We start from the raw sequence: 14953 nt of genomic DNA on the forward strand, positions 1-14953 counted from the left end.
AGTTCTAAAGCTGGAAAGGCCCTTTGAAGGCAAACATCCCAACCTCTAGCCTAATGAAAGAACATAGTCTTGTGAGGCAAATAAAATGTAAAGACTTCACAGAGAAGATATGTATAAATATATATGTATATGTAATATATATGTATATTAAGAAATGTTTAAAAATCAAGAAATAAGGAAATAGGGAAGTGAAAAAAATTCTGAGGCCATAAGAGTCTGATGGCTCAGCCTCTGGGAAAGTTTACCCTGAAACTTTTTGTTCTTTCTTCTGGTTCTGGTTTAGGTAAGAATAGGGTCACTGTGACCTGCTTTCCTTTACTGTAAAAGTACTGTAAGAGAATGGAGAGGGTCTTCCCCTCCCCTTATCCTATTCTCCTTCTTTAGATTTATAGATGTCACCTCAGTTGTAATCATTAACTAAGGGAACGGGAATTGGAGTTTCTGTGCCTCAATTTCCTGGTTCTTTGTCTAGCTTTCGTGTTCAGATTGTAAGCCCACCTCCCAGCCAATTGTGAGAAGGGTCAGAGATGGGCTGGAATTCTCTTGTGTTAGGTATAATTATGGGTGCTTTGCCCTTTGTATTCTGCCTCCCTTGCTAGATCTGTTCTAGCAAAGGATGCCCTATTCTTGAGAATTGAATAAACTTTATTTCTGTTCCCACCCTGAGATGGCTTCTTATTATAAATTTAATTGGTGAGGGTCTTTCATCCCACACACTCTAAATCATCCATCATGGGGGATCAACTAGCATCTACTTAAATAATTCCAATGAGAAAGAGCTCACTACTTCATGAGGAATCTTGTTATTCCACTTTCAGAGACAGACAGCCAGGTGGCACAGTGGGTCCAGCCCTGGACTGGGTGTTATATTCAAATCTTACCTCAGCTGCTCACTAGATATATGACTCAGGGCAAGTTACTTAATCTCTGTCTGCCTCAGTGTCTTCAGTTGTAAAATGGACATAATAACAGCATGTACCTCCCAGGGTTATTGTAAGGATAAAATGAGAAAATATTTATAATAAACCTTAAAACACTATGTAAATGCTAGCTCCTGCTGCTGCTGTTGGCCAGTAGTCATTATCATGAAGGGTGTGTTGTGTGCCAAGGGTAGTTAGGTGAATTCTGGTCCTGGAGTCAGAAAGACTCATCTTCCTGGGTTCAAATATGACTTCAAACACTTACTGGCTGTGTGACCCTGGGCAAGTCACTTAACCCTGTTTACCTCCGTTTTCTCATCTTTAAAATGAGCCGGAGAAAGAAATGGCAAACCACTCCAGCATTTCTGCCAAGAAAACCCCAAATGGAGTCACGAACAGTTGTACATGATGAATCAACTAAACAACAACAGCAATTCACTACTTGTGCAGGTGACAAAGCTGAGAAATAGTAAGATAACTGACATCAAAAGTCTCAGTAAAATGGTGACAGAAGCAGCACTAAGAGCCAGTTGTCCTCACTCCCTGACAATTAACAGTGTCATGAGACACTGTGCCGCAGTGTTGTTCAGTCATGTTCAACTCTTCATGACCTCATTTGGGGTTTCTTGGCAAAGATACTAGAGTCATTTGCCATTTCTTTCTCCAGCTCATTTTACAGATGAGAAAACTGAGGCAAACAGGGTTAAGTGACTTGCCCAAGGTCACAAGCTAGTGAGTTTCTGAGGACAGTTTTGAACTCAAATCTTCCTGATTCCGGGTCCAATGTTCCATCTGCTGTGCCACCTAGTTGCTCCCTATGCTGCAGTAGTTCAAATTTATATGGTCCTTCAAGGTTTGCAAAGCACTATGCATCCATTATCTCATTGGATTTTCAGAAAAACCCTGTGAAATAGCACTAATTAGGTGGCACAGTGGATAGAATGGTGGGCCAGGAGTCAAGAAGACTTGAGTTCAAATCTACCCTCAGACACATATTAGTTATGTGACCTGAGTGAATCAACCTTTATCTACCTTAGTTTCTGTATCTGTAAAATGAGGATGATAAGAGCACTTACCTCTCAGACTTGTACGAGGATGAAATCAGGTGATATCTGTAAACCTCAAAATACCACCTAAATGCTAGTTATCATCATCATCATCATCATCATCATCATCCCCATTTAACAGATAAGAAAACTGAGGCTTAGACAGGTTAAATAAATTGCTCAGAGTTGTACAGCTACTAAGTATCTGAGGTAGGATTTGAATCCAGGTCTTCCAGATTCCCAGTATGTCATTCTATTTATTATTCCATGCTTGATTACTACAGTCAGGAAGCCTGGATTTTTGTCCTGGTTCCTACATTTAATATCAATGTGATGGCCAGAAAATCATTTAATCTCTTTGAAGCCCAATTTAGTCATTAGTAAAGGGGGTAGAAATACTCTGTTGTGCACCTCACAAGTCTTTTTGTGAGAAAAAAGTTCTGTAAAACTTGTTAGAGACAAGTCTTGAATCCAGGTCTTTCCGGTTCTGAGGCCAGCCACACCATGCCTTTATACAGTGATCTTGGTAAATGCTCATTAAATTATTTGCATGTTATAGATATGTGAGTTACTATAATTGATAATGTTCCCACTCCAACACAAACTTGTCAATTTCTCAAGAGTAGAAAATGTGTTTCTGGCTTTCCTTTTTCACAAAAGAGCATATAATAGGCATCAATAAATGTTCATGTTTGACTGCTGTGATGCCAGTCTATTCATCAATCATCAAAGATCAACCCAGGATAGTCCAGACCTGGCCAAACATTTGGGTCTCCACCCTTATCCCACAGAGTCACTCACTAACTCAGTTACTCAATGACTCATTCTCTTCTCTGCCCAGCAAGAATGAAATTTAGGCAGTATTGTATGGTAAGTATGTATATTTCATAATCTAACCATAAAATCTCAGTGCTGGCAGGGACCTCATGGGCCATCTTGTCCAAACACTGCATAAATGGAGATCCCCTCTACAATGATGACAAGTGGTCACTCACTCTCCATTGGAACATCTATGCTGTTGTTATCGTTCAGTTATTCAGTCATGTCGGACTCTTCGTGACCCCATGGACCATAGCATGCTTGGCCCGTCTATCCTCTACTAACCCTTGAAATCTGCCCATGTTCATGTTCATTGTTTTCATGGCACCGTCCATCCATCTCACCCTCTGCCATCCCCTTTTCCTTTTGCCTTCAATCTTTCTTAGCATCAGGGTCTTTTCCAATGACTCCTAACTTTTCATTATGTGGCCAAAGCTTCAGTATTGACTTTCCAGTGAATAACTTAAATGAATTTCTTGAAGTGTTGACTTATTTCATCTCTTTGCTGTCCGAGGGACTCTCAAAAGTCTTCTTTAGTACCACAATTCGAAAGTGTCATTTCCTGATAGGAAGTTCACTACTTCCATAAAGAGTCTATTTCTCAAAACAGCTCTAATTGCAAATACTACAAAAATATGCATCTTATATTTATGAAATAAAGAAGCATAGTACAAGCTCGGGAATTGATTCTAAGAATTAATTTCAAGTTTTGACTCCACTGTCTCCTACGTGACACCATAGACACATTGCTTTACTTCTATTAACTTCAGTTTCTTTACACTACCTAAGTCACAGGGGTATTGTGAGAGTGGAATGAGGTAAGGTATTAAAAAACACTTAGTGAACAATTAAATAAGCATTTAATAAAAGCACATCAATGAGAGGCTACCTGGTATGGATGGCCTCAGAACTGGGAAGGCCTGGGTTCAAGACTTCCTTCTGACAAATAACTGGCTGCATGACCCTGGGGGAAAAATCACTTTCCCTTTCAATTTCTCAGCCACCTCTCTAGGGGTGCAAGTTGAAGAGAAGGTGCTGACCCACACTGGTACAGGAATTTTATCATTGTGAACTCTCTACACCAGAGGTGTCAAGCTGGCCACCAAGCAGCTGCAAGTGGCCTGCAAAACTCCTGAGTACATCCAAAAGCAGACTGAAGTGTCATTAGAAAATGCTGAACAACATAAGTAAAAATACAATACAACATAGATAATGTCAATTTGTGATTTTCTAAGTCAATATGTTGTCTACAGGGATCTGTTTCTATTTGAGTTTTACACCATTGATCTATACTGATGAAATCACAAGTCGGGAAATGAAGAAAGAAAGAAAGAAAGAAAGAAAGAAAGAAAGAAAGAAAGAAAGAAAGAAAGAAAGAAAGAAAGGAAAGAAAGAAAGAAGGAAGGAAGGGAGAGAGAGAGAGAGAAAGAAAGAAAGAAAGAACGAAAGAAAGAAAAGGAAAGGAAAGGAAAGGAAAGGAAGGAAGAAAGGAAGGAAGGAAGGAAGGAAGGAAGGAGGGAAGGAAGGAAGGAAGGAGGGAAGGAAGTAAGGAAGGAGGGAAGGAAGGAAGGAAAAGAGAAAGGAAAGACAGACCATGGGGCAGTAGGATAGAGTCAGGAAGTCATGGGTTCAAGTCCTCCCTTTGAACATGCTAACTTTGTGACTCCAGGGAAAGTCACTTAACCACTCAGTGTCCCAGACAACTTTCTAAGACAATAAATTGCGTAAAAAGGTGCCAATCTGTATGCCTAGTGGAGATTCCTTCACCAGGAATTCCCTGTCCTGATGAAACCATATTCCAAGATGACAAAAAAAATAAAAAACAACAGGCATCAACTAGGTTATATAGATAGATAGATAGACAGACAGGTAGATACAGATATGCACATATAAATCTAATCCATTATTAGGAGCATAGTTTTTAAAGATGGGAAACAAAAAAAATCCCTAAATAGCAACTAGCTCAATCCCCTCATTTTATATATGAGGCTCAGAGAAGCAAAATAATTTATCTCTAATCACAAAATTTAAAACAAAAGTAACTCACATTTACCAATACCTCTTTCAGGTTTCCAAAGTTTTCTTCATAGCATCCTGGCTAGGCAGATTGTGAGAGTATTATTACTCACCTTTTGAAGTGATTTGTTCAGAGTTATGCAAATGCCAAGTGTTGGCATCTGAACACTCCCAACCCCGTGCTCCTCCATCTACAACCCATCTTCACTGAAAGTTAGCTCTGGAAAAGGCCTTTGAAGATTTATTCTAGTCCTTTCGTTTTTATAGCTGAGGATTTGTAAATGATACACTTACTATATACATCATGCACGATAAGCATCAGCCTCCAAAACAACAAGATCTGAGCAGTTACAAGCTTGCCCCAGGTTATTCTTACAGATTACACAAAATCGGGGCATGAAACGAAAAAAAAAAGTCGGACTTTTAAAGAAACTAAGGCAGAAGTCTCAATATTTGCTTGCTACAGGGTGTGGAAGCCTCACCTGATCTTTTTCCAAAGGAGCTTCTTCCAAGAGCCCCTGGAAAAGAGCTGGGGGTTCTTCCAGGAGATGACAGCCGTGTGCATGGTGTGAAGCCTTTGATGGGAAGAAGGGCAGGCTAAAGGATCCAAGAACAGACAGATTGCTGCGAGGATCCCAGCCATCGCTTCCATAGAACAAACCTGAGTTTTCCAAAAGGGCTCCAATCCCGATCTTGGGCACAGCACTTTCCCGGAAGTGGCGGGGAGCCTGAGAGGCCCGCGCAGACAGCTGCAAGACTAAAGAAACAGCAACAAAGTTTGTAGCCCACATCCAACTCCGCTTAGGAAGACAGAGCCCCGAGGGCCTGGTTGGCCTCATCATGTCCCAGCCCGGGAGCGGCGTGGCCCCTGGGGAGAGGCGTGGGCTAGATATCTCTCCATGGAGCAGACTGAGGAAAGAATTCTGAAGTTCCCAGGGAACAAACAGAAAGAGTGGGAGAGTTTGTTGCTCTGGACTGAAGCCCTCCCTGGCTACTGAGCATGCTCAGTCCGTTTGCAGGGTGGGTAAACTTTCAATGAACACATTGCTACTGTTAGGTTTCCCTGAGAAAGGGAAGGGAGGAAGCTGGGACACAGACCAGAGGAAAAATGTCAAGTGCTTCCACCTAGCTGGAAAGAACCACAGAACACCTAAGTCCAGACTGGAAGGGATCTCGGAGATGGTTTACTCCAGGTCCTGTGTTTCATAGATGAGACTGCGATCCTAGGGCACATAGCAGGTAAATGACGGAGCCAGAAATGGAACTCAGATCCTCAGAGGCTAAAGGTAGCATTCTTTCCACCCTACTGCAGCGAATTGGCAGGAGCCTGGGGAGTTCCAGCTTGACACACTGAAAAGAGCTCTAGATTGAGAAGACCTGAGTCAAATCCCAGCACATTATGTTACTTTAGAAAAATCACTGTTTTAAAAAAATTGGGCCTCAGTTTCTCATCTTTAAAATGAGAGAGTTGAATAATCTCTGAATGTCTTTCCAACGCTTAAGTACTGTGATCTTGTTTTATAAATAAGAAAATTGAGGCCTAAGTTGGAGAATTGATGTAATCAAGGTCACAAAATGATTAAGTGGTAGTTTTCTCTTTCTATTACACTACATTAGCCACACGCGTGCGCGCGTGCGCACGCACACACACACACACACACACATACACACACACAGAGTCTTGGTGCATTTTTAGACTTACCAAACTTAAAACTGAACCACTCTAAGATTTTGGATATGTCCCATATATGCATATACATACATGCATGCAGTAAGATTTATTACTGTATATCCTAGATTTCTTAGGACAATCTCAACTTCATGAAAATATAGCACACTTTGAATAAGGGTGGGTGAAAGGGTTTTTTTTTTCTGCTGTTGTTGATTTGTACAAAAAGTGATCACTATATTTCTACATAATTTATGATATATAAAATGTAACATGTTATATGGGCCGCAGTATGTAGTAGCAGAAAGATCCCTAGACTAGAGAATCGTGAAATCAGGTTATGAATCCCACTATTTGCTGTGGAAAAAGCACTGAATTTGGAGTCTGAAGATTGGTATTTGAATCCTGAGTTTACCACTTACTAGCTGTGTGACCTTGAGTAAATCCCTTAACTTCTCTGTACTTTATTTTCCTGTATATCCATCAAATGACTAGATTGGACAAGATGATTTCCAAGGTCTCTTCCAGATTTAAGACTATAATCATATTGCACTGGCCTAATGAATGGTCCAATGAATAGGCAATTGTCCTCTGAGCCCCCCTCCTCCACTACAGTTACTGACCTCTCTGGCTTTAAGTCCCAACTAAAATCCTACCCATGGGCAGCTAGGTGGTAAAGTGGATAGAGTGCCTGACCCGGAGTCAGGAAGACTCATCTTCCTGCGTTTAAATCCGGCCTCAGACACTTATTAGCTGTATAACCTTGGGCAAATCACTTTAACCCTGTTTGCCTCAGTTTCCTTATCTGTAAAATGATCTGGAGAAGGAAATGGCAGACCACTTCAGTATCTTAGCCAAGAAAACTCCAAATGAGGTCACAAAGTTAGACATGACTGAAACAACCGAAGAACAAAATCCCACCTTCTACATGAAGCTTTTCCCAAAGCCTCTTAATTCCAGTGCCTTCACTCTGTTAATTATTTCCATGTGTGTGTGTATGTATGTATATAATCTGTGTGTATGTATATAATGTATATATATCTTGCTTTTTATACGTGTGTGTGTGTGTTGTCTTTCCTACTAAATTATAAGCTCCTTGAAGGCAGGGACTGTCTTTTGCCTCTTTTTGTATTTAGCATGGTGCCTGGCACATAGAAGGCACTTAATAAATGTTTATTGGTTGAATGAGGATGATCTGTGTTCAATGATTGGGTGACCCTAGGCAAGTCACTTAAACTTTTGGGACTCCAGGCAGCTCTCAAAGACTAAAAGTTATAGAGAAAGTGCCAACCTAAATTGGTAGAGGAAATTTTCTCATCTGAATTCCTCATACAAAAGAGATCAGAGCTCCAAATCAGCATCAAGTCCATCTGAGAGATCTGGAGAGAGTCACACAATTTTCTTGAGCCTCAACCTCCTCATCTGTAAAATGTGTATCCTAATTCCTACCCTACCTTACAAGAATGAAATGATAAAGAACCCAAAATGCCACTGCACCAAACAGTAAAAAAATAAACTAATCCTACAAGGTAGTGAAAGACAAATGCCATAAAGGGTTACAAACAAATGCAGCTACAGAATTTCCTAACAATTTCAAGGGAAGGATGATCTCTGTTTTCCAGGTCCCTGTTTCTTTCACCATAGAGAAAATGAATTCATAGAATCACAGATCTCAGAATTTAAAACCACCTCAGAAATCATCTAGTCCAATGTAGCACTGAGTAGGCATCCCTGACCAGATTCTACTTGAAGACCTCTAGCGATAGGAAGGCCAACTAGGTAGCATAGTGCATAGAATTTCAGGAAGACTCATTGCCCTGAGTTCAAATCCAGCCTCAGACACTTACTAGCTGTGTGACCCTAGGCAAGTCAATTTAACTGTTTACTTCAATTTCCTCATCTGAAAATGAGCTGGAGAAGGAAATGGCAAACCACTCCAGTATCTTTGCCAAGAACACCCCAAATGGAATCACAAAGAGTTGGACACAACTGACCAACAGCAGAAGACTACAGTAATAAGAAATTCAGAAGGAGGCATCTCAGTTCGCTGATTATTTAATTCTCCTGATATCATACTTTACTGTGTATTTGTCTTTGCTCCCATTATGTTGTGTGTTCTTTGAGAACTGGCTTACCTGACTTGATCAGAGTTGCACAACCAGGTTGTGTCAGAGGAGGGACTTGAACCTAGGTCTTCTTGGTTCTCTAGCCACTATGTCACACTGAAGAGTAGGCATCTAAAAACTATTTGTTGAATTTCCAGTTTCTCTGACTGGAGCAGAGAGGAAAAAAAAAAACCAAAAACAACCAACCAGCCAACCTGGTGACAACTTAAATGTTGCTCCATTCCTTCTCCTACCCAAATCTCCACTCATCAGAGGGAAAGTGCTCTGGTCCCCAACTTATGGATTTCATCCTCATGAGGAACCCAGACCCCTATATCAGACAAGTAAGGGCCTATTGGACATGACCTGTAACCCCCACTATTGCCTCCTACTCCCTGTTGTCAGTCTTGTATCAAGACTAGGACAGGAGCTGGTTCTGCCATCCCTCACTTTGTAGCCTGGAAATTGCCTCGTCACCATGACAACCAGAGGTGCCTAGAGGGCAGGAAAGTCAGAAGAATCAATCAATAATAGAAGCTGCCCAGAAATAGTGGGGAAAGTCCTAAATTTATGATCAGAAGACCTAGTTTCAAGTCCTTTGTTACCAAAATACTAGTTGTATTCAGTCTCTCTGGTCCTCAATTTCTGCCTCAGTGAAATGAGAATTAGCCTATAGAAGGTCTAAGATTCTAGATTTCATTCTTATTCTTATTTCTAGACTTCATTCTTATCCTTATTCTCTCAGTCTTCTCCAGTATGAATTTAAAAAGAACAGAGAGATAAGAAGAAGATATCAAGAGGGGGATGTTACCAGGATCTTCTGCCTCCAAATCCCACCAAGTTTCCACTCTGTCCCACTCTCTCCAGTTCTGGCATTATCTAGATCAGGGGTGGAGGACCTGCTGCCTTGAGGCCACATGGGGCCCTCTGGGTCCTCAAGTGTGTCCGGCTGCACTTTAGGACCTACAGGGCCACATGTGGCCTCCCATCGCAGGTTCCCCACCCCTGATCTAGAGGCTGCCTTTCCCACTTTGCTTCTGCTCATCGTTCCACCTTTCCTGTCAGCCCCAGCTTCTCAGGTTCGCTCTGTCCTGAGCCTTGTGGTCATAGGATTTAGAGCTACAGGGAACTTTAGGGATGCTCTAATTCAACTCCCTTGTTTTGCAAAAGAGGGAACTGAGTCCCAGAGAGACAAAGTGATTTTTCCGAGGCCACACCAACAGCAAGTTGCAGAAACTCTTTCTAAACCCGAGGCCCCTTAAGGCTGAGCCAAGAGCGCTTTCACACATGATTTGAACCTTAGATCCCGGTTCTTTTTACCTCTGAGTCTTCCAAATTTCTTCTAAGGGCTTACAGAAAATACTTTTGGGAGTTGGAACTGGGCATGCTCAGTAGGGCAGGATTTTGGTTGCAAAAGGGTCTGCTGTGTAGCCTGTACTGGCTCCTCCCTCTCCCAACCCAGAGGGAGGAGGAGAGGGGTGGAGGATGAGTCAGAAGGGAAAGTATGCTGGGGTCTGTGGAAGAGGAGGCAGAGATCTCCTCAGGCCTGGAGAGTTCACCAAGACAGCCGCCCGCTCTCCTCTTTTAGGCAGAGCTGCCCAGAGCTTTGAGAGTCCCAGAGAGTGAAGGCCGGAGGGATGGGGACCGGACAGGGGTGGCCAAGCCTGGCCTGGGCTACTCCCTTTGTGCAAAGCTCAGTCAGGCTGGCTCCTCTCTAAAAAGTTGCAAACAAGTCCTCTTGCGCGGGACGGGGAAGATCTGGAGAGAGGGAGACGGAAGAAGACAGTGACTGATTCTCCCTGGACGTTCTCATGGCCCAGGCTGACCTGCTACCGGGCACTTGCCTCCAGGACATCCAGTTGCATTTCTGGACAGAGTCCCTGCAGCTGGTCCCCGCTCTCTTGGCTCCAGCAGTGACTCTGGGGGTGGCCTTGGGCATCAGCTGTGCGGTTCTGCTTTGTGTCTACGTTATCAAACCTCTGCTCCAGAAAAAGGTAGGTTTTCCCCTCTGAGGTAATGTTCTTCCCACCCCTTGCACCCTCCCCATTCGAACTTGTGATCTTCCATTCAGGGGCCACTTTCCCAGTGAGGAAACTCCCTCTACCAATGCAGATCTCCACCTTAGTGCTTCCTAGAGTTACTTGGGGCACATAACTTAACTGGCTTGCTCAGTCACATAACTAGTGTGTTTCAGAGGTAGCGTTTGAACTGGTCTTCAGAATTCTCCTTCCAGCCCTTTATGTAGTATATAATATTGTCTTGATTTTGGTAATGATGTCAAAATTCCCTTCCCTGGCCCTGGTATCAAGAAGGAGTGAAAAAAATATATGCTACTATTATATGTCCTAGAGCACAAAGAAAATTAGAACTGGAAGGCACCTAATGTATGGTCTAGTTCACATCCCTAATTTTATTCATGACATACTTGAAGCTAGCAAGGGAAAGAGGTAATGGCTTGTAGTGGAAAGAACACTTGATTTGGAGCTGAAGTACCCCGAGTTCAAATCTAGATTCCTCTTCCTGTAACCTGTGTGACATTAGGCAAATCCCTAAGGGATCACCCATTTGGACCTTTACAATACCTTAGAGACTGTGTTTTTTAGCCCCTTTGTTCTATAGTTAAGGAAACCGAGGCCCAAATCCTCTGGTTGAAAATCCAGTGCTCTCTCTACTATATCCTACTGCCCTCCTCTCTAGGCTTCATTTTCCTCCTCTATAAAATGAAGAATATGGACCAAGATACATGATCTCCCAAGTTCTCTGCCAGCTCTAATAATAACTGACTTTTATATGTATAGTTCTTCAAGTTTGCAGAGCCTCTTACATACTTCACCTCATTTGATCCTTAGAAGGATCCTGGGAAGTAAACACTACAGAGTTTTCCCATTTTACAGATGAGGCAATTGAGAGAGTAAGTTTCTTGCCCATAGGCATATCACAGGCATATGACCCAGGCAGGACTCACACTCAGTTCTCTAAGTCCTGCTACACTATCCTAACTTCCAGCTCCTTTTGAGCCCATCAAAGTGACTAGCTCTTTTTTTTGAGGCAATTGAGGTTAAGTGACTTGCCCAGGGTTACACAGCTAGTAAATACCTGAGACTAGTTGAATTCAGATCCTTCTGACTCTATGCTGCCCATAGCCAATTCTTTAGTGTCATAATCAAGGAGTAGAAACCAAGTCCCCTGATTCTTAGTCCTTTGTTCTTTCCAATTCATCATGTTATTCCATACCCTCAGTGTTGTAGTAGTAAATATTTAGCAACTGGATCACTGAGCTAGACAGTTTTAGGTATAATATTGTTGTTTCATTGTTTCAATTGCGTCTGATTCTTCCTGACCCATTTTTCTTGGTAAAGATCCTGGAGTGGTTTGCCATTTCCTTCTGCTGCTCATGTTACAGATGAGGAAATTGAGGCAAGCATGTTAAGTGACTTGCCCATGGTCACACAGATGGTAAGTGTTTCAGCCAGATTTGAACTCATGAAGAGGAGTCTTCCTGACTCCAGGCCTGGTACTCTCTCCATTTCATCACCTAGCTGCCCCAAATTTAATCTTCATTATTAATATTTTCTCCATCACTATCTTAAGTCAAAACAATAAAATAAGTCAAGCCCAGATTTGTAGCTTGCCTATTTCCAAGGGGTAAATGCTCACAGAGAAATTTAACAGTCCAGGTTGGCCCTTGCATACAGGGTTATTTTGAGTTTTAGAAAAATGTGTATCTGGAGATAGCAACTCAAAAACCTCCCCTTGGCCTTACTGCTTCTTTAAGGCATTGTTCCTTCTCTCCCATCTTCTTAAATGTAGTACTTGCAGTCTCTACTTCTTCACCACCCACCCACTCCTCAGTCCTTTGTAGTTGGGCTCACATTTAAACCACTCTACCAAAATTGCTCTCCCACAGTTTACTAGTGACGTCTTCACCACTGTCTTAATTGCTGATGGTCTTTTCTCTGTCTTCATGTTTCTTGACTTCTCTGTAATTTTTGACATTATTGGCCATGCCCTATTCCTTCATGTTACTTCCTTCCTTTCTTCCTTCCTTGACTTTTATGTAATTGATCTTTCCTGGTCCTCCTCCTATTCCTCTGAGCACCAAGTTTCAGTCTCATTGGCTAGGTCATCCTCTATGTCCCATCTTCTAACTATGGGGTCCACTAAGGCTCTGTCCACTGTTTGTGTCTCTAAATTTTCTCTTGGTGGTTTCATTAGCTCCCAATGATTATCTCTATAGAGATGACTCCCAACCTTTAAATCCATCCCTAATCTTTCTCCTGAGCTCTGTTTACGCATCACTAACTCTTTGCTCCATATCTGTACCAAGATGTCCCATAGGCATTTCAAACTCAACATGCCCAAAGTTGAATTCATTATGTTTTCTCCTAAAACTAGTTCTCCCCCAATCTTCCCTGTTTCTGTTAAGAGCACCACCATCCTTCCAGTTATGAATGTTTGCAATCCCAGACTGATTCTTAAATCTTCAACTCCTGCTGCCCCCTCCCTGCCCTGCCCCACAGTTGACACAATTGACCAATTGAATGGATTTTCCTACAGTATCTTTTTGCATGTCCATTTCTACCTGCCCCATGCAGCCAACACTGTAGTCCAGGCCCTTCTTACCTCTCACCTAGACTTTTGAGAAAACCTCTTCTTTGGTCTCCCTGCCTCAAGCTGCCCTTCCCCACCCATCCCTCTTGTAGCTGCTAAATAATCTTCCTAAAGCAGAGGTCTCAGTAGGCAAATTCCTTTCTCAAAAATCTTTGATGGCTTCCCTCTTGCCTCTAGTATAAAATACAACCTTCTCAGCTTGACAGATAAAGCCCTTCACAGTCTGGCTCCATCATTCAACTTTCTAAATAGCATCAGTTCCCTGATGTCATCATCCTCTTCCAAGAACAAAGGACAAACAACAGCCTCTGTGAGTAGAAATAAGAGCTGCCCTCCAACTTGAACTGGACAGCTGGGCAACATGGCTCTCTTACTTCTTTAGTTCCTTCCTTCCTTCTTTCCTTCTTTCCTTTTTCTATCGTCCTTTCTTTCTCTCTCTTTCTTTTTTATTCTTCCTTCCTTCCTTCCGTCCTTCCTTCCTTCCTCCCTTCCTTTCCTTTCCTTTCTTTCCCTTCACTTTGTCCACATCCAGCCCTTACCTGGGGGTGCTCTGCCCAAAGGAATGTAAACTTTGACCTCTGAAGGTCAATATTTGACCTCTTAAGGACCACTACCTTAAACAGAAATCATTCTGGCTCTCATTGATTGGCCAACAATAGGTCCCAGGCCAAGCCCCACTTTGTCATTGTTTGTGCCTTGGGTTGGCTCAGAGTGAATGTAAATAGCAATTGTTTCTGTTTTGGCCAAAAATCTTGAGTGTCTTCCATTCCCAAATTGCTTTTTTTTTTTAAACTAAGTAAAGAGGCCATTGTCTGCCTCATTTCTTACCTAGCCTTAATTACCAAATGGGCATTGCCTCAGTCAAACTGAGATCTGTTAAAGACCTTAGCTTAAAAAGGCCAAGGTCTCCCACTGCATCAGAGGCCATCTCCAGTCATCCTGATCTAGATATTGCCGCTACACCCAGATGGCTCCGGAGGAGAAAGTGAGGCTAGTGACCTTGCACAGCCTCCCTCACTTAAATCCGGTTCACTTGCATGTCGTGGCACCACTTCCCTGATGTCATGGTCCTCTTTGAGAACAAAGGACAAACAACAGCAACAATAAACGTCATATTTACTTTACCTCACTTTCCTCACATTATGTTCCAGTCAAACTTACTTACTTGCTCTTCTCTCACCTCTGTGCCTTTGTACAAGTTTTCCCCTACAGTAGCATGCCCTCCCTCCTCACCCCCAGCTCTTAGAATCCTCAGCTAACTTGAAAGCTCATCTTGGATGCTACCTCCTTTGGGAGATTGTCCTGCTGCCCCTAGTTGTTAGTACTTTGTCCTTCCTTGGACCTGATTCTATGTTCTCTTTCTATGTGAATGTTGTAAGTTTCTTGAGAGCAAGGACTCTTTTAAATTGTTTCCTTGTTCCTTTACCCAATAGCCAGTGTACCCAGTAGGTGCTTATTAAATGCTCATTAAGGTTGCACAGGGGATAGAGCACCAGGCCTGGAGTCAGGAAGACTCATCTTTGTGTCTTCAAATCTGGCCTCAGACACTAACTGTGTGATCCTGGGCAAGTCACTTAAGCCTGTTTGACTCAGTTTTCTCATCTGTAAAATGAATTGGAAAAGGAAATGGCAAACCACTCTAGAAACTATGCCAAGAAAACCCCAAACAGGGTCATGAAGAGTTGGACATGACTGAACAACAATATAACTTTTAATAATTTATATTATAATTTAAACATTTTATATGCCTGTAAAATAATTTTCAAC

At 42.3% G+C, this 14953-nt stretch overlaps 2 protein-coding genes across 2 annotated transcripts in view; one reads left to right on the top strand and one right to left on the bottom strand.

The window, feature by feature from the left end:
* Positions 1–5803, bottom strand: part of EVC2 (EvC ciliary complex subunit 2) — a 194187-nt gene extending 188384 nt beyond the window's left edge. Inside the window, 2 exon segments of the mRNA XM_036762385.1 lie at positions 5284–5706; positions 5708–5803. Coding sequence (XP_036618280.1) covers positions 5284–5706; positions 5708–5803 — 519 coding nt within the window.
* A 4270-nt stretch (positions 5804–10073) lies between these two features.
* EVC (EvC ciliary complex subunit 1) overlaps positions 10074–14953 on the top strand; it is a 142536-nt gene continuing 137656 nt past the window's right edge. The window contains exon 1 of the mRNA XM_036762296.1: positions 10074–10569. Within this exon, the coding sequence (XP_036618191.1) occupies positions 10387–10569 (183 nt within the window). The 5' untranslated portion in view covers positions 10074–10386. The remainder of the gene's footprint in view (positions 10570–14953) is intronic.

Source organism: Trichosurus vulpecula, chromosome 6 (genome assembly GCF_011100635.1).
Source record: "Trichosurus vulpecula isolate mTriVul1 chromosome 6, mTriVul1.pri, whole genome shotgun sequence".
Lineage (NCBI taxonomy): Eukaryota > Metazoa > Chordata > Mammalia > Diprotodontia > Phalangeridae > Trichosurus > Trichosurus vulpecula.